This window comes from Diplotaxodon limnothrissa, linkage group LG13 (genome assembly GCF_057381915.1).
Source record: "Diplotaxodon limnothrissa isolate DT_005_m linkage group LG13, D_limnothrissa_male_GT1.1, whole genome shotgun sequence".
Taxonomy (NCBI): domain Eukaryota; kingdom Metazoa; phylum Chordata; class Actinopteri; order Cichliformes; family Cichlidae; genus Diplotaxodon; species Diplotaxodon limnothrissa.
In genome coordinates this window covers 28,127,799-28,155,449 of record NC_140608.1, presented here as the reverse complement: position 1 = coordinate 28,155,449, position 27,651 = coordinate 28,127,799, and the positions used below count along the sequence as shown (strand labels likewise).

At 40.9% G+C, this 27,651-nt stretch overlaps 1 protein-coding gene across 4 annotated transcripts in view; it reads left to right on the top strand.

Moving 5' to 3' along the window:
- birc6 (baculoviral IAP repeat containing 6) overlaps window positions 1–27,651 on the top strand; it is a 136,615-nt gene that overhangs the window by 81,210 nt on the left and 27,754 nt on the right. For all 4 annotated transcript variants that reach the window (XM_085368954.1, XM_085368955.1, XM_085368953.1 and 1 more), the window contains exons 57-64: window positions 31–162; window positions 291–452; window positions 570–743; window positions 4,759–4,958; window positions 5,192–5,525; window positions 5,913–6,130; window positions 9,122–9,286; window positions 9,851–10,022. In XM_085368954.1, the coding sequence (XP_085225080.1) occupies window positions 31–162; window positions 291–452; window positions 570–743; window positions 4,759–4,958; window positions 5,192–5,525; window positions 5,913–6,130; window positions 9,122–9,286; window positions 9,851–10,022 (1,557 nt within the window). The remainder of the gene's footprint in view (window positions 1–30; window positions 163–290; window positions 453–569; window positions 744–4,758; window positions 4,959–5,191; window positions 5,526–5,912; window positions 6,131–9,121; window positions 9,287–9,850; window positions 10,023–27,651) is intronic.

The window sequence follows — 27,651 nt, the reverse complement described above, 5'->3', positions numbered from 1 at the left end:
ATATTTAATTTTCTGTGTCTGTTTATCCAGATACACCCAGCATTACTGCCAAACTGATCAACGAGCAGAAAGAGGATAAGGAGAAGAAGAATCATGAAGAGAAAGAGAAGATGAAGGCAGACAACGGCTTCCAGGACAACTACAGTGTTGTAGTAGCCTCAGGTACAGTATGTGTGTCTTGTGTCATTTACACACCTAATAATGACACAGTATATAAGCTATGATGCATTTTGTTGAAAAACAAATATTGTTCTGTATTTCTGTATTTTTATTTTCTTCTCTGCCTTCAGGCTTAAAGTCCCAATCAAAGCGAGCTCTTTCCACCCCTCCCCGGCCTCCATCAAGGAGAGGCCGTGTCATGAGTGACAAGTTAACTGCTTCATCCAGTGTGGATCCTTCAGCTAAAACCATCAGTGTCCCTGTCTTCCACCTCTACCACAAGCTGCTTCCAGGTGCCACATACACAACCGATTCATATCAGACAGCAACAAGCGCAGGTCTTTGAGTAAAATGTAAAATGTTCACATATTACCGAAGAGAAACGGTGTGTACTCTGTCCTCTTATCCAGGTCAGCCACTCCCACCTGAGATGACCCTGGCCCAGCTACTCACACTTCTGTATGACCGCAAGCTACCGCAGGGCTACCAGTCCATCAGCCTGACAGTGAAACTGGGCTCCAAGGTCATCTCTGACCCCGGCCTTTCAAAGACTGACTCGTTCAAGAGACTCCGCACTGAGAAAGGTAATAAAACACACAGCTCCTAAGGAGGAGTCAGTTCAGATATTATACTGATGTCCCACTAAAAATATGCTTTAAAAAATCAATACAGCTGACTTATTTATTACTTTAACTGTAAAACTTTTGATGATTAATTACAATTTTAACTTTTTGTAAGCAGTCTAAATTCCTTCACTGATAATTTAGAGATTTCTCTTTTGCACATGAGCGCAAAACATAAACAAGCCAAATCTTTGTGAAAGATGCATCAAGCTGCACCCAATACGTGAAGTCAGACATATGAACAGCACCAAACATCCAGTCATTTCTAAACTAAAATGCAGACACCCAGCCATATATGCAGCATTTTCTAGGATGTCTACATACCAAATAATTGAGATACTGCAGCTAAAATGCAGCAATATTATAGAAGTAAAGCCAAAGGACCAACAAACGAAAAAGGCTCTGCCTGCTGAAAAACTCACAGGACCTTAGTTACAGTGTGCTTAAGTTGATCCTCTCACTTTGTCATCACATGATGTTGTGATTGGCTACTTTGAATTCACACCCCTGACTACCCACATCAGGCTCTCCCTCAGCTGTCCCAAACCAAAGACCACGCTAGTCCTGGTTAGAGGCTGAACAAACTCTTAATTTGTAATGAGTCCTGCACCTGTTCTGGTGTTTTTTCTCAACTGTGCAAACAGTATCTTTCAGATTGTCACATTTGGGATTTTGGCACGGTCAGCTAGTCTATTCAGTGGTGCCTCTGTGTCAAATTCACATATCTAAATATGAAATGAAGGTTAACTTATCAAATAGAAATGGAAGAAACTAAGATTCTTCTCATTTTTATTATTATTTCAAGACCACTTCAGTAACTATGATCAAGTAAATAGAAATGGAGTTTTTAAAATGTAGTAAAAATCCAGACCTGTTTTTTTCCACTCTACTCTCACATCAAGATTTAATGGAATTGTACTTTGGTCTGAACTCAGTTCACATCACCTTGGCTGCTTCTCAGGCTGTACTGAGAGGCTTTGAAGTCTAAAAGCTTGCAGAGTGGTTTTTTTTTTTTAGCACAAACTGTTCAAACACTTTCCTGCTTACCTTTGCATTCATTTGGGAGTTAAGCCTTTTCATCCTTATATGTTGCTTTGGTACAACATTTATAGGGACGTTAGTGTTGCATTTGTGTCTCTAAACGATTGTGAACATGAGGTTTTTTTTATGGCTGAAAGATGGTATATTTGAATTTGTGCCCACTTACTGTGAGAGTCTTACCTATTGACTCACATTGTAAATTGCTATTGAATTTCATTCAGTCAGGACAGGTTGTTGCTTGAATCCAACTGCTGATATCCCATTCAAAACTATGCTGTCATTCTGTAGAAGTGGTGACTTTCAGGCTGGTTATATTTAGCGTTTTGATTCTGCAGACTCATGGGTCAGTACTCGGTCAAATTAATTTTTAATGTCAATGTCAGCACTGGTGAATCTGCAGATATGCTCATATTCCCTTTATCCATGCGACATGTCCTATCCACAATCCATATTTTCCATCTTAACACTCATGTGTCACTGTTTAAGAAATCATAGGGTATGTGAAATGAGACTGTTATAACTACCATTTTTACCCTTCGGCTGTAAAGGCTGATGGGCAGATGTTGTCAGGTGAGCGGGCGGCGTAGATACCCGAGTTTGTGAATGTGAAAGCTATAGAATAAAGTGACTTACGAGCTTCAAATTGATATCATAGGTACATGTACTAAAAATCTTGGAAGTTTTTGGATCCTGGTGACCTTGACCTCAATGTCAGAAATAATGTTTTCTGAAAATCATGTGAATGGCATAACTTGAGAAAAAGGCAATATAGAATTTGGGTGACTTGGGTGAACCATTCTTTAAATCAAAATACACTGTATTTCTAAAAGTATTCACTCCTCCATCCAAATAAAGGATTCAACTGGTCCAGTCATTGCCAGAAGTGTATGAAATCAGCAGCTAGGAGTGCAGACTAATTCTGCACACATTGAGTTGCTCTCATGAGCTTTGTGAATTACAGCGAACCATAATGCCACCTGCACGTAAAATTTATCCACTACTGCTAAATATTCCACAGTAAACTGTGGTATTGTAATAAAGTGTAAGTGACTGGGAACAGTATCAACTCAGCTACGAAGTGATAGGCCACAAAATCAGAGCAGGGTCCATTGCAGAGGTCACCAACGTCCGATCGCTTTAGACCTCCAAACTTCAGGTGAACTTCAGATTAATTGAAGAACAGTGTACAAAGAGGTTCATGGAATGTGTATCCATGTTTAGCACCTGCATCCAAACCTTACTTCCCCACAACTCAATGCAAAGTGCCGGATGCAGTAATGTAAAGCACACACCAGCTTTGGATCTTCTGGAGCTAAATGAGGCCACCCAAACACATGAGATGTCATCGATAAGGCCAGGATGCCCTTAGTTGAGCACATCAGGACTTAGTAGTGGAGCTCAAATAAGTCAAAAGATATAGAACAAAAAGTAAAATCCCAGGAGGACATACCTTCAAGAAATATTTTAAAGAAATCATTGTTTATTAACTTTTACTTTATTTTATAAGATATTTTTCTTTTATGCTTGCTCTTTTCTTTTTTCTTGTTGTTTTTTTTTGCTCCATCATCTGGATGAATTGTACACCTTTTGAGTCTTTTCTATCCACAAATTTTTTGTGAATACTCACTGCCTGCAAATACAGACAATTCAGATATTTAAGAAAAGGAAAACTGTTAACGGTTTTCACCCCAGTTACATACCTTGAGTATGTAACTGAGCAGCTCAGTTTTTCTTTAGCCATTACCTTCACATAACGAATGGGTACTGACTCATCACTTCCTTCCAATGAACTCGAATAAACTACCCAAATGTGCCCACTGCCCAGACACTAACTGCTTGACGGGGTCTGTCATTATCTTCATTTAACCAATAGATTCATCCTCTCTGTGGATCCTGATTCACTGTGTCATTCCATAACCTGTAGAGATTAGACACCTGCAGTACAGGACAGCTTACCGATGACAGGGATTTGTGGCTCGGTGAAATCTCTCTCTGATTCAGACTTTGCATCAGGGATTTAATTTCATTAAGGGAAATTCTTTACATATTTTGTAAACCAGTTGGTTTTCTTTTGAGAGAAAGGACCTTGTCAGGCTTCACTTCCACAAACCTTATTATTACAGAATTAAACTTACCAGTTTGTGACAGTGCACAACTGTGACACACAGTGTTGTCTTCAGTTAGAATCCTCAGGATTAATACAGACGTTGGATAAGGATTGCAAGAGTGATGAAACTCTGGGAAAGAGTTAAATATGGTTAAAAGATTCTGTTGATTCTATTTAACCATGAGTTGACACAATGCAACAATGCATAGCAATCAGCCCAGTTAATCAAGTTCATCACAAGTAACGTCACATCTTTATTCACAATGACCAAGGAGTTTTCTCAAAGTAGATATAACCTGCTATTGCCTGCTGCTTTTTTTTAAGACAATTAAACTTTTTGTGATTTGCAGTTCAGAATAACCTGTAATTCAATCAATCTCTTTTATAAAGCACTGAATTCACTTTTCTTCCAAAAAGATCTTAGTAATTGTTAAAATTTGTAGATATTTTCGTTAGTTCTGTCATCAAAAATGTATTTGTAAACATTTTAGTTTTAGTAATTAAACATAAACATTTTTAGTTAAATTATTTAATGCTTAAACCAGTTAGACCTGCAGAAAGGCGTTAGATTCTCCAGATTTAGCTTAAGGAACCCTGCAGGGAACCTTACCTTCTCTGTGTATAGTGTGGTTGAACCTCAGAACATATCACATAATAATGTGTGTAAAAATATTTATTATGGACAGAATTAAGACAAACATAGCAGGTGGATTTACAGGAGATTACTGAACTGTTAAGAGTTTGCTGAAACAAACAAAAGGCTTGTAATTGTTTTCAGTCTCAGCCAGTGGATGAACGTACAAGGTCCTCTCTTTGCTCTACTTGCAGTGGATCACTGTGACATCCTGAATAGCTGCCCTGAGGATGAACCAATGATGCCTAATGAAGAATGTCTGGATGCCGCAGCTGATGAGTCCCTGCTGGAGACGAGTCCCATTCAGTCACCTCTGCAAGTCTTTGCTGGCATGGGGGGCCTGGCCCTGATAGCGGAGAGGCTGCCCATGCTATACCCCGATGTCATTCAGCAGGTAAAACTCAGCTTTCAAGAGGCACAGAAAATTAGAAATTGAACAACTTGCATACATACAGCAGTTCTTTAGTATTAACTTTTTATTTCACAACAAATGTTTTGAGCTTACCTGCTCTGGCTCCTCTGATGCCCTGATAAAGAGCCTTGTGTGTCTCCTAAATTCACCTGTCAGCATTGTCTTGCATTTCACACCTTCGCTGAGCCTTTACTCGTCGTTGCGGTTGTTCACAGGTCAGCGCTCCTGTGGTTCCCTCCAGCACACAGGAGAAGCCCAAGGACAGCGACCAGTTTGAGTGGGTGACCATAGAGCAGTCGGGTGAGCTGGTGTATGAGGCACCAGAGTCCATTGCAGCGGAGCCACCGCCCATCAACAAACAACAGTCCCAGACATCCTCGTCGTCATCATCCTCAGTGCAGACCATGTCGCCCATCCCTGCCCACTCACTGGCAGCTTTTGGCCTCTTCCTGCGCCTGCCAGGTTACGCAGAGGTGTTGCTAAAGGAGAGGAAACATGCCCAGTGTCTGCTGCGGCTGGTACTGGGTGTCACAGACGATGGAGAAGGCAGTAAGTCTGAAAACACGTCACAGCTGTCCGCACTGAAATTCACCTTGGGCTTTGAACTTTTAGCTTGGGAAGTATTTAATGCCAGAAAAAGTTTGAGAATTGCTAAGCTATTTGAAAGAAAGCTCTTGCAAAGATCCTTTGCACACAGCTATTTCTCCTGTCTGTCCCCAATTGACTAAAATATAAAATTTACTGTGTTTTCTAACCAGCGAGAGTTTGTCAGCACGGTGTCTTATTTTCCTTTTTGCCCCCCCCCTTCAAGAAAAGTAAAATAAAAATGGATTGTTCATGTGTGATTTAATCGACTAAAACACAAATCTAAACAACAAATATAAAAGCAGCATCAAAACCTTCTTATTTTGAGTGTCTGCTTTGACATCTTCTTAGGTCACATCCTGCAATCTCCATCAGCCAACGTGCTCCCCACACTACCATTCCATGTCCTGCGAGCACTGTTCAGCAGCACCCCTCTGACCACAGACGACGGTGTGCTTCTGCGTCGCATGGCTCTGGAAATCGGTGCCATCCACCTCATTCTAGCCTGTCTGTCAGCTCTGAGCCACCACGCCCCTCGCAACCCCAATGCCAATACCAGCGTCTCTGAGGTATGACCCATATCACACATACATTCTGTTTCTAAGATTTAAAGATTTATCACGATATACATTTGAAATTTTGCGATAACGATATAACTGACGATATAATTGACACTAGACAAAACACTTTACAACTCCACAACTTTATTAGTGCAAAAAAAACAGCTGTTTTATGTGCATTAAAGTTATATAAAAACGTAACAGTGCAAATTCCTTGACAGTTTAACCAAAAGGCATTTCCAGTGGAAACTGGCCGACATATCCTCAGCATAACCATGTATAATATCCACAAAACTTCAAAGAAGTTATACACACACAATACGGTAATATTATGTTGGAGCACAGTACGTATCACTCCGCGAGGCTCCTGCCTATGAAAGCCGTAATGCTCCGACAATCTATCAAGTGGTGCGGCTTCGTAGCTTAGCAAAGTCGTACTAAAACATTTGGCAGATTTTCGAGCACCGTGTACATAAAATCGTTTCGAGGTCAGTAAACACAACCAGGATTCAAACATAAGGCACACGGGATTATAAGGGGCTCTGTCGACTTTCAGAAAAATCAAAGGATTGATTTTAAGTGTGCCGTATTTTCCAAACAACACGGTAATAACGACGGCCCGCTAGCATGCTCTACCAAAAATAGTGCTTTGTTGTGTATCTGACGGATGAAAGCTAAACCAGTTCCACACCACTGAAGCTGCAGCATTTTTACAAACCAGTTCAGCTTCATCTGTTTCATTCAACGATCCGCTTTCACTCTTCTCATTCGGCGTCGCCGCCATGTGCGTATGTAAACAAAGGCACTGCGCATGCGCGTTTTACCCATATTCTATCACGATATGTCATTTTCCTATCGTTGCCCAAAGTTACCGGTATTACCGTGAACGGTATGATATAGCCCAGCCCTACCTGACGATACATTTTGGCTCTTTTAAATTTGTGGCTGATGACAGCTTCCTGTCGGTGTTGCATTGTGAATTATTTCTTGAACCTTTCACCAGCCTGTGAGATGTCTAAGAAAAGAGAGTCCTGTCCAGCTCTTGTCATTTTCTTACTTCTGTCAGACTAACCCAGCTTCATGCCACTGGCTACTCTCACTTTGCCTGAGTGTTTTGCTGTTGGCAGTAATGGAGTAACTGAGGATAAAAACGATTGCCGTTATTAATGACCCTCTGTCTTGCTGCTTTACTTACGGCTTCCTTAGCGTACCTTTGCCTGGCAAATGGCTTAATTGTTCATAGTGAATGATAAAAAACAAACAGCTGCAGGGAGAAAAGGCTGTGCATCCGAGATGTCTTTTGTATAATTGATGTCTGCAGGGGGAGAAACGGGTAGTACCTCACCTCGACTTGCCTGACTCTGCTAACTGCACATCTTCTATGACCTGAAGAAGTGCAGATAGGGCTGTTCGATATAACAATATATATCAGATGACGATATAAAAACGTCTATCGTTTCATTTTACGCTATTGTTTCGTGGTGTCGCAAAAGAAACCGTTTATGGCAATATTTTTTTCATTGTTTTGATCGCAGTCATTGGTTTTTATGTGTTGTCGTCAGCAACAACGACAGTAAAACCATCACGTGTTGGCTTGTTTATTTTCCGCATAAATCTTTCAAAATAAAGCTTAAGATCCTGTTGAGACTTTTCAAAATAAACTGAATCACGTGAAAGAGCAGATTGTTTACAGATGAGAATTAAAAAAGAGCCACCAGGTGCTAAAAAATAAACCTTAGACTCAAACGTTAGAACAGGCTTTCCCCGCAGCACGCTGTGTAATAAATACTCAAAGAAAACTGCAGCCGTTACAACTTATGTCTAAAAATGTATAGTTTCATGCCTCTGTTAAAACACTCAACTCCAGGTACACGACGCCCAGCTGGAAACACTTCACACAAGTCGAGCTGCCCGAGATTGACAGAATTTACAGAAAATGTTACATTTTTGTGATTTATATCGTTATCGGGACGATAGATGTCTTATATAGGGATATGAGATTTTGGTCATATCGCACAGCCCTAAGTGCAAAGTATATGGACGTTTAGCTCTTGAAACAAAAAAATTAAGGATGTGCTTTACATACAAATGTAGAGCAATTTACAAACCATTCTGACAGCAATATAGCATCAATGGGCTTTTAAATAAAGTCGGGAAGAGAGAGCCTGGTTTGTGTTTGTATGCATTTAATGGCAGCTTGTGTTAATGTGTAGGAAAAATCAATGATTGTTTTCCTAGTGTGAATGGCAGAGGTCACATCTGAAATCATAGTTACTGTGATCTCAGGTGTAGGTCTTCAGCGCTTTTTTTTTTATTTTAATTTTTATAAATTAAAGGGGCCTCAAAGAGAGGCGTAAGAACAGAGTCAACAATGGTTTGGTATCCCAGAAAAAGAATAAACCAGTTAGACCTGTTTTCTTATCATGTTTCAAACACCAAACTGAAAAAATTAAAACATATCTAGCTAAAGCATATGAGCTTATGAGTTTTTCACCCCCTGAGTGGAGGTGTTGTCACTGGGTTCCTGAAGCAGACCTGCCTTGTTTTTGTTGTGGTGGTGATGTGTCCGGTCTCATGCTTGTTCAGGGACTGTGTGAATACACAAATCTGAGCCAAACGCATCACACTGGCAGTGGTTGACCTTGATCTCCTGAGACCCATGTTCTGGAGTGGTAGCACTGTTGTGAGATAAGACACTGTGTTTTAAACATGAGAGACAATTGAACAAAACATTAACTTTAAACTTCAGGGACCAATTTTCTGTCTGCTCCTTTGACTCATTTCTTGTTTGACTCCATGTGACCATCACAAATGTTTTATGGCAGCTTTCTATGTAGGCCACAACCAACTCTGACCTTTTTGAATACATGATAAAACGTGATGAAAAAGCAGCAACAGTGTTTACGCCTGAATTTCATTAATAATTGTTAAAGGGAAGTAAAAATGCAAAATCTTTGATTTGTGTGTGTGTGTGTGTGTGTGTGTGTGTGTGTGGGGCAGCCACAGATATCCAGCTGTCATGGTGGGGGGACCAGTGAGGAGCAACAGCTGTACTGGGCTAAAGGAACAGGTTTTGGTACTGGATCTACAGCGTCAGGCTGGGACGTAGAGCAGGCCCTCACCAAGCAAAGGCTAGAGGAAGAGCATGTCACTTGTCTACTCCAGGTAAGTGCAAATGAGCATTTTTTTTTTTTTAAGGTGGGTTATTTTTGCCTGGTATTCCCTATGAAACATGGGCCATAAATGAACCCATTAATTTTTTTGTGAACTTGCACTATAGTATTCAAATTCAACAGACTGACCAAACTACAAGACGCAAATAATGAGCAGACAGCTGGGTTAAATGGAGGGCAGGGAACTAAAACGGCTTGTTTCGGGCAGGGGATAAAAAAAGGGCTGCAGCAATGCTCAATTTAAGATGAGTAAGGATTCATTTGAACCATGAACCACGCAAAGGTATCATATCTAGCTATGTTTAATTTCTTTTGATGTTACTTACTGTGCCTTGTCATAGTGAGAGATGAGCACCCAACAATACAGTTGGTGCATATATTTGATTCCCAATAAAGAGGTATGCTTATCATCCTGGCAGTTGTGGTGTGTAGGAAGGGACATCTGAAGACACACAGTGATGAAAAACATGGATTCTCCCTCATCCAGAGCAGGTCACATGAACGCTTTTCTTCATAAAGGGTACATTTTAATTCTGCATTTGTTTTTCTTTACTAGGTCTTGGCAAGCTATATCAACCCAGCAGGCTCAAGTGGCTGCCACATTGCTGATGCCTCTTCAACAGCCAGCAGAGCTCACAACAGCTCAGCACTGCCAGCAGTGCTGCTAGAGCTGCTGAGCCAGTCCTGCCTCATTCCCGCCATGTCCTCCTACCTACGCAACGACTCAGGTAGGGCCCATGTCTTTGCAAGTGATGAGTATGACCAACAGAGAGACGGATCTAGCCTCTGTGCGCCTTGATTCCTAGGCCCCACCGGTTGGCTGAGGAGAAGTGATTTGAACCTCTGTATATTTCAGCTCAACAGAGTGATCACGTAGGAATTTCTACCATAAACACTAAGCAAGAAAGATGACTCTCCTGTCACACTGAAGTGGACATGAAAGGGTTATCTGTAAAAATAATGTTGTATCCCTTAGATCTTTCGTTCTATTCACTGAAATGAATAGTGCTTACCCACACAAAGGAAATAGGACTTTTGTGGTTTACATCAAACATGACACAGACCTTTAGGCAACATGTTAAATTCTCTAAGGAGAGACTGCTGATAAGTGATGGTAGCTGAGTTTGTAAGAGATTAATGACACAGAACTATAGAACAACTGAGAATGCAATCACGAGAATGAAAATAAACATTTCACTTTTTATTAGGCATCAAGATGGGGATAGTTTACGGCTCAAGTCACCTTGAGTCTTCATAACATCTTTATTTACAGTCTGTTTGCTGAGACCTGGTATGCATCTTACCAAAAGTAACATGTAAGTTACTGTCTGCTTGATAGTAACTTACATTTTTCACTGAGAATATTGATCAACTCAAGTAAGTCTGTGACAAGCACAATGTAATATCCTGTAATTGAATCTAGCTTGCCCACTATAAAAATGCAGAAAGCTGCATACTTCCAATAGGCTTGATAAGTTTGTGGTTATCATTGCTCCTATAGTATGTGTTTAGAAATCTGTCATTAAGAAGTCTTACCGCTCCATGTTTCATTATTTAGATTCTACATACTCGAAAACATCATGAAATCAATTTCCTGAAGGGTTTCTGGCATTTGTGTTTGTGGGCAGATTTTTAAAAAAAAAAGAAAAAAAAAGACCAATTTTCAAAAATGATAAATTTAACTGATTGCTATCAACCTGGGAAGCAAAAATCAGAAAAGCAGTCTGCTACTTAACACTCGGTGTTCTGTGGACACAGAGAGAAAGTAACACCTATATGCCACTTTAAAGTTTTTGTTTACACAATTAACCATAGCTGTATGCTCACTGGCTAAACGTGTTCGTTGTTGTTTATACCTAAGAGTCTAGCAGGGATACTGTTGAAGACAAAGTCAAAGGAGCTTGCAAAGAAGAAGACAAAGCTACAGCTTTGGCATGAAATCTTGGATTCCAGGGACTTTAGAGTAATTTTATATTGTATAGCAAAGAGAGAACTCCAATTTCAAAAAGTAAACGTGCTAAGCAGATAAATATATACATGAATGCAAGTGAATGTAGACGGTGCTGCACAGTTAAGGTTAGGTCAGCCCACTGCTTATATCCTCGATCGTGGCTCAAGAGTTGGGAGTTCGCCTTGTAATGGGAAGGTTGCTGGTTCGAGCCCCGGCTTGGACAGTCTCGGTCGTTGTGTCCTTGGGCAAGACACTTCACCTGTTGCCTACGGGTGGTGGTCAGAGGGCCCGGTGGCGCCAGTGTCCGGCAGCCTCGCCTCTGTCAGTGCGCCCCAGGGTGGCTGTGGCTACAATGTAGCTTGCCATCACCTGGGCATCTGGTGATGGCGACACATCATGTGTGAATGGGTGTGTGAATGGGTGGATGACTGGATGTGTAAAGCGCTTTGGGGTCCTTAGGGACTGGTAAAGCGCTAGTATCATCCCAGAGCCTGTTACAGTGAGTGTATGCTACCTGTGTGTGCCTAATGCTGCTGGTTGTTTAACTTTGCAGGAGTATGTAAGCATGCATGCTGGCTTGTATTAATGTGCCCCTGGTCTCATAATTAAATAACAGCTGATAAATAGCATTGTGAGTGTTGTAATTACTCCTCATTATCTGGTAAAAGCCTCTGACGTGTGTTTAAATCCAAGTGTTTCCACATGCTGTGTTAAAGCATGTCCTTTGTAATACTTTTAAAACTGATATATTTATCACCCAGCTTAATAGCACATAGGTATAATGTCATGTGTTGAGTAGACATTGATTAGAGTTAATTGAAATCATGGTGTGTCCTGCCAAATAGAAGCTGGGAGCAGCTGGACCACCTTTTACATGAAAGCCAGGTGGCCAGGAGGTCCAAGGTGTGAATAAATGACTGACCAGAGCTGACTGTAGTGAACACTGGTTTTCTCTGCTTCTCTAACATTATTGTCTATGCTCTGCTTATTTAATTTAGCATCACATTGACTGCACGCGCACAAGAAAAAATACAGTCCCATAGAAATTTTGCGTCCTTTTTCACTCTAGTCTGTGAAGCTTTTAGTAAAATGTTGCTATTTTTGTTTCTTTTTTTAGCCATGTTCTGTAGTATCCTTAACTGGCAGTTTAAGTTTCTTCATTCTACACCTTAGCCTTCATTGCCTCTTTCAAATCTGATAACTGGCTCGAGGTAACATTTATAACGGGCACTTTGACACACATCGAGAGATGGAGCACTTAATTCATTGTCATCTCATTTTTAAATACAGCATGGTCCAAAACACAAAATATGTCTTTTTGAAAAATAAAACCTTTTTTTTTTTCAATAAGACAATTTATTAAATATAGCTGAAATATTTGTAAGATTTTTCATATTTTCGGCTAAAACATACTTTGTTTCAGAATTTTTAACACTAACATAATTCAGCTGTTTGTTTTTTTTGCTCCTGGTGTCAAAAAAGATACTTGCATTGCCTTACCTTGGCCTCAAGTAACAATGTGAGGGATCTTGGGGTCTTGAACTTTTATCCTCCTTTTGTTGCCCTGCAATAGGCTACTGGGAGCTTCCCATTCTGGACTATCCTGCTTCTTCACTCACCTATTTCATTTACTGTATGTTTATACACCTGTCTGCATTTAATCATTAGTTACTTTTCATCTCTGGCTCTCTTCTGCAGTGTCTTTTGTTCTGTCTCTCTGGAGATTGTGCCCCTCCCTAATCTCGGTTCTATCTGAGGTTTCTTCCTGTTAAATGGAGTTTTCCCTTCCCACTATTGCCAAATGCTTGCTCAAATTGGGTCATGTCTTGAATATAAAAGAGACACAACAAGTTTTCGATAACTGAAGAACCAAAAACTGCGAAACTCTGCCCACTAGGCTGAAGAAATGCCAGAGAAGCAGAGCCCAAGAGAATGAATGGCCTGCTTGCCAAAGATCCATTCAGAGTATATGTTCAGCTACAAGGGAGCAATTTCACAATGGAAGACACAGCCAGAACTGAAATTGAGCGTACCATAGCAATCTTCCAGAGCAGAAACAACGAGTCTCCAGAATAAAGACCTGAACAGCACCAGAACCCAAAATGACTCGTACTAGCTGAGGAAGCTAACAGCACTCCTTGATTGCTTGACTGCACAAATAAGGGCGCTGCTATGCGAGTACCTGAAAGGTTGAGGGTGAAGATTAGTTGGTTTCAGGGCCTTGGTTGGTTTTAATCTGCCACATGGGATGTACCATTGACTTACACAGGGAAGTGGCTGACATCAATCTTACCAGTGGCTAGGAAGGACAGAACAGAGGTGTTCTGAGCATGGTAGAAAGGAAGACTGCTACAAGACTGCCCCAGAGACTATCAAACACATAGTAGCAAGATGGAAGATGTGAGCTGGGACTATGTACACTGAGAGGCACAACCAAGTGGCTTATAGTGTCCAAGAACATCTGTGATGCATAGAGATTAGAAGTCCTCAAGCCCCAATCGAACCAATATGGGACACCACTAAAGGTGATGATGAATTAAAAACAGGGCGACGGTCAGTGGAATTTCTACCTTCACACAGAGAAGCAGCTGTGACCAACCAACCAGACATAGTTGTGGTTGAGAAGATGCAGAAGACTGTAGGTTTGATAGATGAGACAACAACATCAGGAAGGAGGAGCACGAGAAAATAGAGAAGCATCAAGGACTGCGGGAACCACTGGAACAGGTTTAGAAAGTTAAGTTCTAAGTGGTCCCAGTGGGATTAGGAGCATTAGGACCTATAACTCCCAAACTGGAAGTGTAATTCCAGGCTTAACATTAGAGGTATCTGTCCAGAAGATTGCAGTCCTACAGTGCCTACCACTGCAATGAGTAAGAGGAAGATTTGTTTTAAATATCCAAAGGTGGGAACTGACAATGTACCTTGTTAATTGTACTCGAGTATTTACACAAATCTGTTCTTTTTACTCCTCATATTTTCAAAACAGGCTTGTAACTTTAGGGTTTAACACATTTGAGGAAAGATTTTTGGCATCAGTGTGAGCCTTCAGACCTTTAAACTGATTTGATCCTAAATGGATGAACAATAGCACACAAAATACGATATTATTTGTGTATCACTGGATTATCACATACAAAAACATTAAAGATGCAAATACATAATTTATTCATCATTTATAGTGCTATACTGAGGAGTTGAGGTTAACTAGGTTGAAACGATTTGGAACAGTGTTTTGGTTGAAAATGTCCATAATTGTGGTCATGGTGCCAATTTAGATTGTGTATTAGATCGTGAAGATCCAACATCTGGAGGATGTGCAGGATAAATTGATTAGCTTGTCATACTGTGGTGAGTTTATAGTAAAGCACTGTTCTGAATTGGTGCACAATGGCTGTGTTGCTAATGGTTACTGTTAGGTGGTTAGATGATACTTAGATTTCTTTTTTAATTCACTTAATTCTAACTTTATGCAACTTGATATGATCTAGTTTAAGGGCAGTGTAAACAGTATACTGATAATGGCTGGAGTCTAAGCAAAGATGGCTCGTGAAACATCTGTTTACATCTTATGTACAGTGGGGCAAAAAAGTATTTAGTCAGCCACCGATTGTGCAAGTTCCCCCACCTAAAATGATGACAGAGGTCAGTAATTTGCACCAGAGGTACACTTCAACTGTGAGAGACAGAATGTGAAAAAAAAATCCATGAATCCACATGGTAGGATTTGTAAAGAATTTATTCGTAAATCAGGGTGGAAAATAAGTATTTGGTCACCTCAAACAAGGAAAATCTCTGGCTCTCACAGACCTGTAACGTCTTCTGTAAAAAGCTTTTCTGTCCCCCACTCGTTACCTGTATGAATGGCACCTGTTTGAACTCATCATCTGTATAAAAGACACCTGTCCACAGCCTCAAACAGTCAGACTCCAAACTCCGCCATGGCCAAGACCAAAGAGCTTTCGAAGGACACCAGGAAAAGTATTGTAGACCTGCACCAGACTGGGAAGAGTGAATCTACAATAGGCAAGCAGCTTGGTGTGAAAAAATCAACTGTGGGAGCAATCATCAGAAAATGGAAGACATACAAGACCACTGATAATCTCCCTCGATCTGGGGCTCCACGCAAGATCTCATCCCGTGGGGTCAAAATGATCATGAGAACGGTGAGCAAAGATCCCAGAACCACACGGGGGGACCTGGTGAATGACCTGCAGAGAGCTGGGACCAAAGTAACAAAGGTCACCATCAGTAACACACTACAACGGCAGGGAATCAAATCCCGCAGTGCCAGACGTGTTCGGCTGCTGAAGCCAGTGCATGTCCAGGCCCGTCTGAAGTTTGCCAGAGAGCACATGGATGATACAGCAGAGGATTGGGAGAATGTCATGTGGTCAGATGAAACCAAAGTAGAACTTTTTGGTATAAACTCAACTCGTCGTGTTTGGAAGAAGAAGAATACTGAGTTGCATCCCAAGAACACCATACCTACTGTGAAGCATGGGGGTGGAAACATCATGCTATGGGGCTGTTTTTCTGCCAAGGGGACAGGACGACTGATCCGTGTTAAGGACAGAATGAATGGGGCCATGTATCGTGAGATTTTGAGCCAAAACCTCCTTCCATCAGTGAGAACTTTGAAGATGAAACGAGGCTGGGTCTTCCAACATGACAATGATCCAAAACACACCGCCCGGGCAACAAAGGAGTGGCTCCGTAAGAAGCATTTGAAAGTCCTGGAGTGGCCTAGCCAGTCTCCAGACCTCAACCCCATAGAAAATCTGTGGCGGGAGTTGAAAGTCCGTGTTGCTCGGCGACAGCCCCAAAACATCACTGCTCTCGAGAAGATCTGCATGGAGGAATGGGCCAAAATACCAGCTACTGTGTGTGCAAACCTGGTAAAGACCTATAGTAAACGTTTGACCTCTGTTATTGCCAACAAAGGTTATGTTACAAAGTATTGAGTTGTATTTTTGTTATTGACCAAATACTTATTTTCCACCCTGATTTACGAATAAATTCTTTACAAATCCTACCATGTGGATTCATGGATTTTTTTTTTTCACATTCTGTCTCTCACAGTTGAAGTGTACCTCTGGTGCAAATTACTGACCTCTGTCATCATTTTAGGTGGGGGAACTTGCACAATCGGTGGCTGACTAAATACTTTTTTGCCCCACTGTATATCCTTAATGAGCAGTAAATCTCAGAGCAGCAGCAGCACAGGTCAACTAATCACAGCCTGTCCATCAAGATAATCTTCTGTAGGTCATAGGTTTTTGACTTTTACTTGACTAAAGACATTAAATTGGTCCGTCAACTTTTACGAGGTTTTGTTTTGTTTTTTTTTATAACTCCCCTGAACTAAAATATGTCTGCCCCCCTTGCCATCTCTGCATACATCTCAAAACTGGAATTAAGTAATCTGGAATCCATTTCATAAATAGAAATGACACATGTCCCCTCCACCTTACTACTTAATTCCAGTTTTGCTTTGTCTCAAACAGATATGATTTAAAGTTAAAATATGTTGTATGCAGTTAATGGCCATTTTGGTACATCATTCCTGCTGATTAAACATTAGCATAATGTAGGAGAGTAATGGTCGGTAGTGATTCATCATGTGGCAAAGAAAGCAGTTCCTTTGTGTTTTCCAAATGCATAGGCCTCACAGTTTGTCCACTCATTTGTTTTAACTGTTTTTTCACAGCAGGCTAAGGAAAACTATGTTTTTGAATGAAATGCTTGACCTTGTGCACAGAAAGTCTTTTGTTCCCTATACAAACCCGTACACACTTCAAGGATTTCCTACATCACAAGGCATATTATTGACATCAGTACAAGGTGAAAGCTAAATACGCCACAGCACCACCTTCATTCATTACCACAATGTCCCTGTGGATTTGTGAATTTGCAGTTTATCACTGCTCACCCGTGGAATTGTAGATTCTATTACCACACGCTTCCCTCCTTGCAGTTAAAATGGGTAGATGAGCACTTTGAAGTGGATCAGGGCAAAGGTGAGACGTAAGATGCCACCACCAGTGATCATTGTTGTAATTAGATCCCATTCATGTAAAGTTATATACACGAATCCTTCTACGCAAACACCTTGGGGGTTTTCACAGATGAGGCTGGAAACTCATTCTTATTGTTATTCTTGGGTGTTTATTGTTCAAATGTCCCCCAATTCCACAATACATCTAGACGTTATTCAGATATTTATCAAAAGCTTTTTAATACAGGAAAATGATTGCTGACACTACCCTTAAATGAATATGAGCAAATAAATGAAGAGACCTCTGCGATCCCTCTGCACCTGACACATTTTACTCACACTCACCGACTTTCAAAGATGGACAGAGATGAAGAAAGAATATAGAGCATAAGCCCCATTTCAAATGGAAACTACATAGTTTAATTACAAGTTGATCCCATTCCTTAATGTCTTGCAACTGTGACTTCTGTGTAAGACCTGTGTATTATCAAAAATAGTTTCACACTTTTGGGGTTTGGGAAGCACTTCTAGAACACCTCAGTATAGTGTGAATTTGTGGTACACATGATGTGAAGTTGCAGGTCTGTCGGAAGTTGTTGTACAGCCACATTGCTTAGGAAGAGTGCTGTATTTGTATTACTGTAAGGGCCCTGAATCAAACACATTTTGTGGCCCTGAAGACTTACAGGTGACCAGCAGTGTTTCCAGAAGCAGCTTCCAGTTGTCACTTTATAGACTTTGCCTTTAATCATATTGTTGAGAACTCCTTCCAGACAAGTAGCAATTATGGTCCCCAAAGTTTTGAATTTAAAAAGAGAGAAAATATATCGGGTTTCTACAACACTTCTTTCCAGTAAGTACAACAGTCCAAAAAAAATCTGATCTAGGGAAATTTTGTTTTTCCTCTTGGGCCACACGGGGGAGTCAGTCCTGGCTGGGAGCTTGATGATGTCCATCTGGCATACCCTGGTTCCAGCCTAGTCCTGTTCCTGCCATGTCTCCCAGCCCTTTGTTATCTTGTCGGCTCATGGCTGTGGCTTGGCAATATGGCTTGTTTGTTTACATCTTTAACCAGTCTGTTGATTTCCCTTCTCCTCTCTCTGGGATAGACTTTCATTTCAAACTTTTTTCTCCAACATGTGTGGCTTTCTAATTAACCCCGTCCTTCACTACTGCTCACTTCAGCTTTTCTGGCATATTTTCTCTGATTTAGAAATCCTTTTCTTCAGTTTTGGTATGTCACAGTGTGGTGTAGATATAAACAAAAACGATTACAAACAGGTTAAGAAATGTGCCAATGATGCCTAGCATGGCCAGTATGGACTCCTCCTGCTCCTCCTTGAGCTCCAGTGCCCGCACGTCATCAAGGGTGATGACTGTAGTACCCATGGTGCTGTTATTCACCTAACCTGGCAAGGGTGCACTTATCTGGAATAAAAGGAAGTGAAGGGGACTGTGTCAGACAAGAACTGAAAGTAACATCAAATCATAATTGGGTGTCTTTTCATTGCTCAGCTGCATCCTTTTTACTGTACTACTAATCTGCTAGTTTTTGCTCAAAAAACACATTCAAACAGCCCTGGTTCAGGCAGTGCCAACATAATCTCTCCCACCCCACCAGCCACAGGAAAATTAATCATGAATCAAATACAACAATGGCTGCATAGAGTGGAATGGAGATTAGTCTTTGAAGACTGCTTCTTACAACCTGCTACAGATTGTAGCTGAGCTCCTCAGTTGTGAGCTAGGAGCCAGCACTTAGTCAGCCTCATTTTAGGATTACTTGGAATGAAGCTTTTAAATTGTTAGCAATGATGCTCATTGGCATTCTCCATGTTAAAATAAGTTTGATTTAAAGATTGAGCATGCTACACCCACCTCCTCTGTATAGGTCTTAAATTAATAATCCCCCCTATCCCAGGCTCCTTGAAGTAGTTGTTCTGAGCATAATTCCCATTTTCCCTATGGATAAGTCTTAGAAGGTAAAAATTAGGAGCAACGATGTTGTCTGAAAGATGAACAGGATATTTCTATCCTTGGGTTTATAATAGAATAACATTCACACTCTTTCCCTTCAAGTCTGGAAAATTATTCTTAAATTCAGATAAGTCAAAAGCAATAGGGTAGGAAGGGGAAAGTAGCTTACCCTAAAGCGCCTTAGGTGTAAGACATCATCATCCGGCATGCTTTTTGGGTCCTCACAGAAAAACCATGGCTTTAAGGGCATTCTACATGTGGAGAAAAAAAAAGAGGTGGGGAGGCTGGGTAGAGACTGTTCCAGTGCCTATAAGCGACAGACCAAGTGGCGGAGAGAGACGGCGATGCTACGACAGCTTCTCTGTGCTCAGCGACGCTTCCAATGAAAACCTCCTTGTGACACTTGTCTCCTTCTCCTGTTTATAGCGCCACCTGTCAAGTTCAACAACCCTACCCACAAACTTCCCTTCTGATTAAGTTCCCCCTTTGTCTTGCCAGTTTTTTTTTTTTTTTCTCCTTTTTTTCATCAGCAGGTTTGCCTTGCTGCTGCTAAAGCACCAGCAGCCTCTGCGTAGTGGAGAGGAGAGGGGTTCTCCTCATTTGTTCCCTCCCACCTCCCCTGAAATACTCCTATACTGACCGTCTGCTCCTTCTCTTGATTTCCCTGTAACGGCTTTGCTGAAACCCCCCTGCCTGCCTACACCTTATGCTGTAACACACTCTCCCCAATTTTCTACTGGCCTCTATTAGAAATGAATGCCTTTAAAAAAACAAAACAAAAAAAAAGCCTTGCAAGCAATGTGATTATTTTTTCTGAATGAACTGATAAGTCTCTCTGTCACCAAGCTTCCTCTGAGCTTGGTAAGAACATGCAGCTCCCCAAATTAGCAGTCTGTGGCAGGTGATATTCCAGAGGAGCAGGAGAAGCTGTAAATTCCCATGGAGCAGATTTCTGTAGAAAACCAAAAGCAGTCGGGGTGTCAGACAATCGATATGACACTATGGATGCGCGCCTACCACCAGTGACAGCACTGTTACGGCGGTTCTCCAACACCAGTTAGTCATCGTGGGAGGACTATGCATTGCATAATCAAGCAGAATGATGGCAAGAGAGCGAGAACGGATCCTGATGTCCATGGCAATGAATTGGAAGAAGCATGAGAACGAGAGAAGGGGGGAGGGAGGAAGTGAGGAGGAGCAGGAGGAGGAAGGGGGGAGACGACATCGCTCACGCTTAGAGTTGTCTCCTCCCTCCACTGCTGTGGGTGCTGGTGGAGTACATATACTCATGCACACACTCGCTCATTTACCACCTAGCAAAACACAAGACAAATATCCAAAAAGGAGGCAAATTCAGCCTCTCTGCGCTGCTCTCGGCTGAGTTCAGTCGTGCCCGTCATCAGCTGTTGTTATTCTGGAAGACCTGCAGAGAGGGGAGGAGTTGAGGAGGAGGAGGCAGCAATAAAAGGCGGTGGGGAAATAAAGGATGGATGTGACTGGTTGGAGGACAAAGAGGATGAGGCCGTGAAAAGATGTGGGGGTCTGCACGCAGTTAGATATATTCATCTCTAACCAGTGGCTTCTGAAACGGACACCAAGCCTGCCTATTTTGTCTTTCTAACTTCCCCCTTTATTTTGTGATAGAACCTCCTCACTCTGCTGTAACCTTTTTCTATGCTTCTATGAAATATTTTACTACCTTAAAACAAACTTGATGTTGATACGTTTTTTTTTTTATGTGTCATCTTCCAGTCCTCCTGTAGCACCATTGAAAACCATTAGTGATATTTTTTTTAATAAAGGAAAAGAAGGTCAGTGTTGTTGGGCTCAATTACTATGTGTTCAGTTAGTTAGCTTGTACTAAATGGTAAAGTGACTGGTACATAATTGAGCACTCAAGGTGCTTTCTTGTTAATCCAGTCACACTCATTTATAGAGTACTTTTATCTAAGCACTTTTGAACATTTGTGCACACACTCAGTCTAGTGGATGGATTGGAGCAGCTTGGAGTTCAGGATCTTGCCCAAGGAATGTGTAGGCATGCAGACTAGAGGAGTCTGCTTTAAGGCTTTTTCTGCTTCAATCCTCTCTTAAGCTCTTGTTTCATTTCTGTTCATATGCACACATTTATTGCATCTATGTATGGGATATGTTTGCTTAAACATTAGTTGATACATTAACGTTAAATTAATTAATTTTAGTTATCAGACCTTAAATTTAAGACTGAATTAATTTGGCTTCAGCAGTATTTAATTTACCTGGTAACCAGGTACAACAGAATGTTATAAGTAAAAGAGTCTATCTCAATATACTTCATCAACATCAAAAAGGTGAATTTTTGTAACAAATAAGGAGTTTCTGCTGGGTTTTATTTATTTATTTATTTATTTTGGTATCATGTCTGGTTAAGAACCTTTTGTCTTATTTATGAGGTGGGATGTAGGATAATTACATGATGAACTGGGATAATTATGAATTTCTTTTAGTTGTCATTTTAGTCATAGTTTGGAAATCATTGCTAATTTATTCATGTAACTAACTTTGATGAATTAAAATTTTTGCATACATGGCAGAAACAAAATGTTTATCTAAGGAGGCTGGTGGGTCTGTCTAGCACAGACCCACCGCTGGAACGAGACAATTCTACTGCAACAGCAAAGACACGAGTCGGCAAAGTTCTTTGTATTGCTCGTGCACGACGGAGAGAACTGTGATGAGCGTCGTTCCTTCGCTTGACCCCAGTTGCTCTCGTCTGCTCCCTCGTAGCACTGCTCTTTATTGTGGTTACACGTCTATGCACAAGTTCATTAACATATGACGTTTTACACAGGCATACATGTGAACAAAGAGTACCTTATCCGTGTGTACGTATAGGCATGCGTGTGTGTGGGATCAACATGTGACCCTGTGAAGAGTCCCCAAAGCTGGTGCCAGGAGTCCAGCGGTCCACCTAAACAAAAGGCACTTATACTTACGCAGATGCAGATACAGAGTAGGTGTCCTCCTATAGTATAAATCAAGAAGAGAAGGTATGACCTCTCTCATGACCTTAGGGTGTGTATGTGCATGCCAGAACACTCTGGAAGGCACACACAGTCTTTACAGACTGCTAAGGATCAAACCTCTATCAGTCTACAAACATTTATATACTTTCTAAGCATAAATGATTATAAATTTCTACGCATAAATGGCAATAATAAAACATAAACCCAAAAGAGGCTGTTTTTTCTTGGCCCCAATAGTTAGAAATAGAAGCGAGGAATTGTGTTTATTTATTTATTTCTTGGTAGGCACTTTGTTTTCCTACTTATTCTAACCCAGTTACTGTGTTCACAGTGTGTGCCAACCCAAAACTAAGTAACCTGAGTAGCTTGGATTGTAAAGGGATTCTTTTTGCACAAAAATGCAGCCACTATTTCTTCTGTGCTTTAAAATGGTACAGAGCTCCAGGCTACTTTTTTCTGGTTGTTCCACACAGACTTTCCTTGATGCACATTATCTACGGTGTCCACTCAGGCAGACTGTGTGTTGGCGGAGGCATGTCACAGTCTTACTATTTCAGCTACTCCCCGCTCTATTCCTTTGCCCTATAGGGGTCAGGAAGACCTGACACTGTCCAGCCGTGCTTGAGTCACAGTATTTGCCACCCACTCAGTGTGACCCGTGTGCTCAACACCCGTCCCTTGTAGCAGCAACCTGCCTACGCATCAACTCTCCTGTTTCCCCATTAAAGCGGACTCAGTGAACACTTGTTTAATGTTATTTAACTTGGTGTTATTGACCGTTTTAATTACTAATTGTGGTGGTATGTAAAGTTCATGATGAAAGGTGTCAAAATCTGTTGTCTCCTTGGGTGCTAACATTAAGAAGAGCATGTTGTTACAAAGAGATCAGCAAATGTCAGATATCTTTTTAGTCACTTGAACAACTAGCAAACTTAGAACTTTAAAGTAGCAGTTAGCGGTTTAAGTCTTTTGTTTTTCCCCAACCATTGTTTACAATAACTCACTGCTAGATCAAAAACTGTTTACATCAGTTCACAACACTTCATCTTCACTTCAGTGGTCATAATATTATGATTAATGAGCGTATACTTGCAAGAAAGAAGTTGAGTCCTTTGGAATTCTGCATTAATGATTAATAAAGCATCTGAGGTGGTTGTAGCTCAGGAGGAAGAGCAGGTCATCCGGGGCAGTCACTCTAATCGGCAGTTAGTCTCTAAAGTATATCCATCATTATGAATGTGAATGATAGATAGAAAGCCTTTCTGTAGAAGAAGCATTGAAAGAAGTTCTTGTATGGCCGGGTGTGAACGGTTGACTGAACATGCTACACTAACGCGTTTCCTCACAGAGTAAGAAGGGAGTGTTGTTTCAGAAGTCTTGTGATTTATTCAAATGCTGCTTTGCAAATCTAAGATCTGCTGCTGTGTTCTTTTTAGAAGGATGAGGCATTCTTATGGCAACCCTTCTAAGCAAACCATCCACGAGGTCGTGACGAATTGTAACATTTAATGTGCTGAGCTGAGCTTTTTTTCTCCTCCCAGTTTCTCTGACCATTGCACAGTCTGGTGAATTTACTGGGATGTCTGCTTCTGGGAAGATTTTCAAATGTCTCAAATCTATTCTACTTGTGAATTATCTTGATGCATAAAACCTTCAAATTGAAAGCGTGTGTACTTGCATTTTAACATTTTGAGAGCAGGTGTTTCTTCTTATGTCGTCTTTCCTATTAGGTGTTTTTCTTACAGTGGCTAATTAACAGTTCTAATTATGTTTGGCTCGAATTCTTAGATTCTGTGTCATTTTAGCAGGACTCCCCCTTCTATGGAAAGAAGCAATAGTCATGAATTTTCTCCTTTAGATCATTTGTCTTGTTTTGGATTGATGAGCACTCTGGTTTTTAAAATTCTTCGTTCACAAGAAGTAAGCTTTGTTATAATGAGCAGACAAATGTTGGACTTTTAAATAAAGAAAGGGGTCCTACAGCTCACAGTATTTTACTGTTTCCCTGAAATAACTGTTCTGATCCATAGTATGTGACCAACCGTAAATTACTCCACATCCCCAAGCAGACAGGAGCATCAGCCAACACTGAATCTAAATGAGTATTTCACTGTGGACACTGTTTTTTGATACCAAAAATTGTCAGTACGGCTTTAAATTAACACAGTGGTTAATTGAAAAGTTAGGGGAGAAAATTACTGCTTCTGTCTACTAAAGAGACTTTAATCGAAGACTGCCTTTAATATCTACATCTTAACATCACTGTGTTTCTGGAGGTATGCAACATATGGATGCATAATTTCAGTAAGACGATTGATTTAAAACTAGTGGAGATTAAATGGGTGAACAGGATCCAGCAGTAATACTTTTGTTTCAAGCAGCTCTAATACATGCCACACTAATTCATCACAGGTGCTTTCCTACAGGTCTATAGGCCTGATAACTATTAATCAGGCTGAACATCCAGAATTGCTGCGCCAAACACCTGTCTCCATATTGCCCTCTGAAGGCCTTAAATCACACAGAGTGGAGATTGTCTGTTCTCAGTGCTGCAATGACTGCAGGTCAGCACTACCAGAATGGTCATAGTTTTGATGGATGTTCATCCTCTTTGGGTTGCAGCTCATCTTGTGGCTGAGCACAAAAGGTCAGATTCTTGTCTTTGCCGTTTGCTCTACATCATTGTTCAGTTTTCCATTTGGTGATGGAGACTACAGATATCATGGATATTAATTTATTCAGAGAGAGCTGTGATATCCAAATGAGTGTTCTGCACATTTTGGATTGGCAGAAATTGTTAGAATCCGTCTGTGTGTAATATGGATGTTCCATCCAGTAGTTGTTGAGTCGTTTCACTTTGAAACTAAAATCTCTGTCACGCTAGTTTAAATATTATAAATGTCAATATTTCCAAGTACATCTTTTGCCCATGACACATTTCTGTGGATTAAGATTAAGCTCATATTTCAACAAATGTTGGAACCAAGCATTTCATAGCTGAGCTTGGTGTTTTCTTTGGGGAAAAAGGTTACTGATTACAGGACCTGTGACTTTGCAAAGAGTGGTTTCCAAAGAATTTTAAATTAAATTATTTTACACTGAAATTTGCAAAGCTAATCTGAACCCTAATAATAAATCAGGTTAATGGGTCCCCTTTAGGTCTCAAAGCGCTGCTTGTAGCTCAGAAACCCCAAGTTGAGGAGTCCGTTGAAGTATGAGTGTGTGCATAGTTGAATCAGCCAGGTGGTATGAAGAAGCACGATACAGGGAGTGCAGAATTATTAGGCAAATGAGTATTTTGTCCACATCATCCTCTTCATGCATGTCGTCTTACTCGTCTTACTCCAAGCTGTATAGGCTCGAAAGCCTACTACCAATTAAGGTGATGTGCATCTCTGTAATGAGAAGGGGTGTGGTCTAATGACATCAACACCCTATATCAGGTGTGCATAATTATTAGGCAGCGTCCTTTCCTTTGGCAAAATGGGTCAAAAGAAGGACTTGACAGGCTCAGAAAAGTCAAAAATAGTCAGATATCTTGCAGAGGGATGCAGCAGTCTCAAAATTGCAAAGCTTCTGAAGCGTGATCATCGAACAATCAAGCGTTTCATTCAAAATAGTCAACAGGGTCGCAAGAAGCGTGTGGAAAAACCAAGGCGCAAAATAATGGCCCATGAACTGAGAAAAGTCAAGCGTGCAGCTGCCAAGATGCCACTTGCCACCAGTTTGGCCATATTTCAGAGCTGCAACATCACTGGAGTGCCCAAAAGCACAAGGTGTGCAATACTTAGAGACATGGCCAAGGTAAGAAAGGCTGAAAGACGACCACCACTGAACAAGACACACAAGCTGAACCGTCAAGACTGGGCCAAGAAATATCTCAAGACTGGTTTTTCTAAGGTTTTATGGACTGATGAAATGAGAGTGAGTCTTGATGGGCCCGATGGATGGGCCCGTGGCTGGATTGGTAAAGGGCAGAGAGCTCCAGTCCGACTCAGACGCCAGCAAGGTGGAGGTGGAGTACTGGTTTGGGCTGGTATCATCAAAGATGAGCTTGTGGGGCCTTTTCGGGTCGAGGATGGAGTCAAGCTCAACTCCCAGTCCTACTGCCAGTTTCTGGAAGACACCTTCTTCAAGCAGTGGTACAGGAAGAAGTCTGCATCCTTCAAGAAAAACATGATTTTCATGCAGGACAATGCTCCATCACACGCGTCCAAGTACTCCACAGCGTGGCTGGCAAGAAAGGGTATAAAAGAAGAAAAACTAATGACATGGCCTCCTTGTTCACCTGATCTGAACCCCATTGAGAACCTGTGGTCCATCATCAAATGTGAGATTTACAAGGAGGGAAAACAGTACACCTCTCTGAACAGTGTCTGGGAGGCTGTGGTTGCTGCTGCACGCAATGTTGATGGTGAACAGATCAAAACACTGACAGAATCCATGGATGGCAGGCTTTTGAGTGTCCTTGCAAAGAAAGTTGGCTATATTGGTCGCTGATTTGTTTTTGTTTTGTTTTTGAATGTCAGAAATGTATATTTGTGAATGTGGAGATGTTATATTGGTTTCACTGGTGAAAATAAATCATTGAAATGGGTATATATTTGTTTTTTGTTAAGTTGCCTAATAATTATGCACAGTAATAGTCACCTGCACACACAGATATCCCCCTAAAATAGCTAAAACTAAAACTAAAAACTAATTCCACAAACATTCAGCTTTGACATTAATGAGTTTTTTGGGTTCATTGAGAACATGGTTGTTGTTCAATAAATGGTAAATGGCCTGTATTTGTATAGCGCTTTACTAGTCCCTAAGGACCCCAAAGCGCTTTACATATCCAGTCATCCACCCATTCACACACTGGTGATGGCAAGCTATATTGTAGCCACAGCCACCCTGGGGCGCACTGTCAGGAATTTTTGAGGAATAATAACATTATTCCTCAAAAATACAACTTGCCTAATAATTCTGCACTCCCTGTATAAGAACCAGTCTATTTACAATTTGCCATGTTAAAAAAGGATAGAAATATTACTTTTGCTTATAGAAAGTGTCAAAACAAATTATGTGATTTGCTCAAACAGAGGTTTTTGCTGTGTCTTTAAAGCAGTAAAAATTTTAAAACTAACTGCCTATGTTCCTTCTGAAACTGTCTGATTTTAATCTTGTGTTTTGCTTATGTGCTTAAAAGATGCTCGAATATTCTTTTTTTCCCCCCATTCAGTAGAGCCTGCTTAAATTGGTTTCCTCTTCCTTTTAAGGTTGGAGAAAACAACCGGACATTGACAATTCATAGGAGGAATTCGGATTCGATTGCCCCCAGTAATTACATAGATGTATCAAAAGGGGATTGAGATTTCTTGCAAGGTGTCATCCACAGACAGTGGTTAAAGGATTAAAGCTCAGTGTTGTGCAGATGCTAG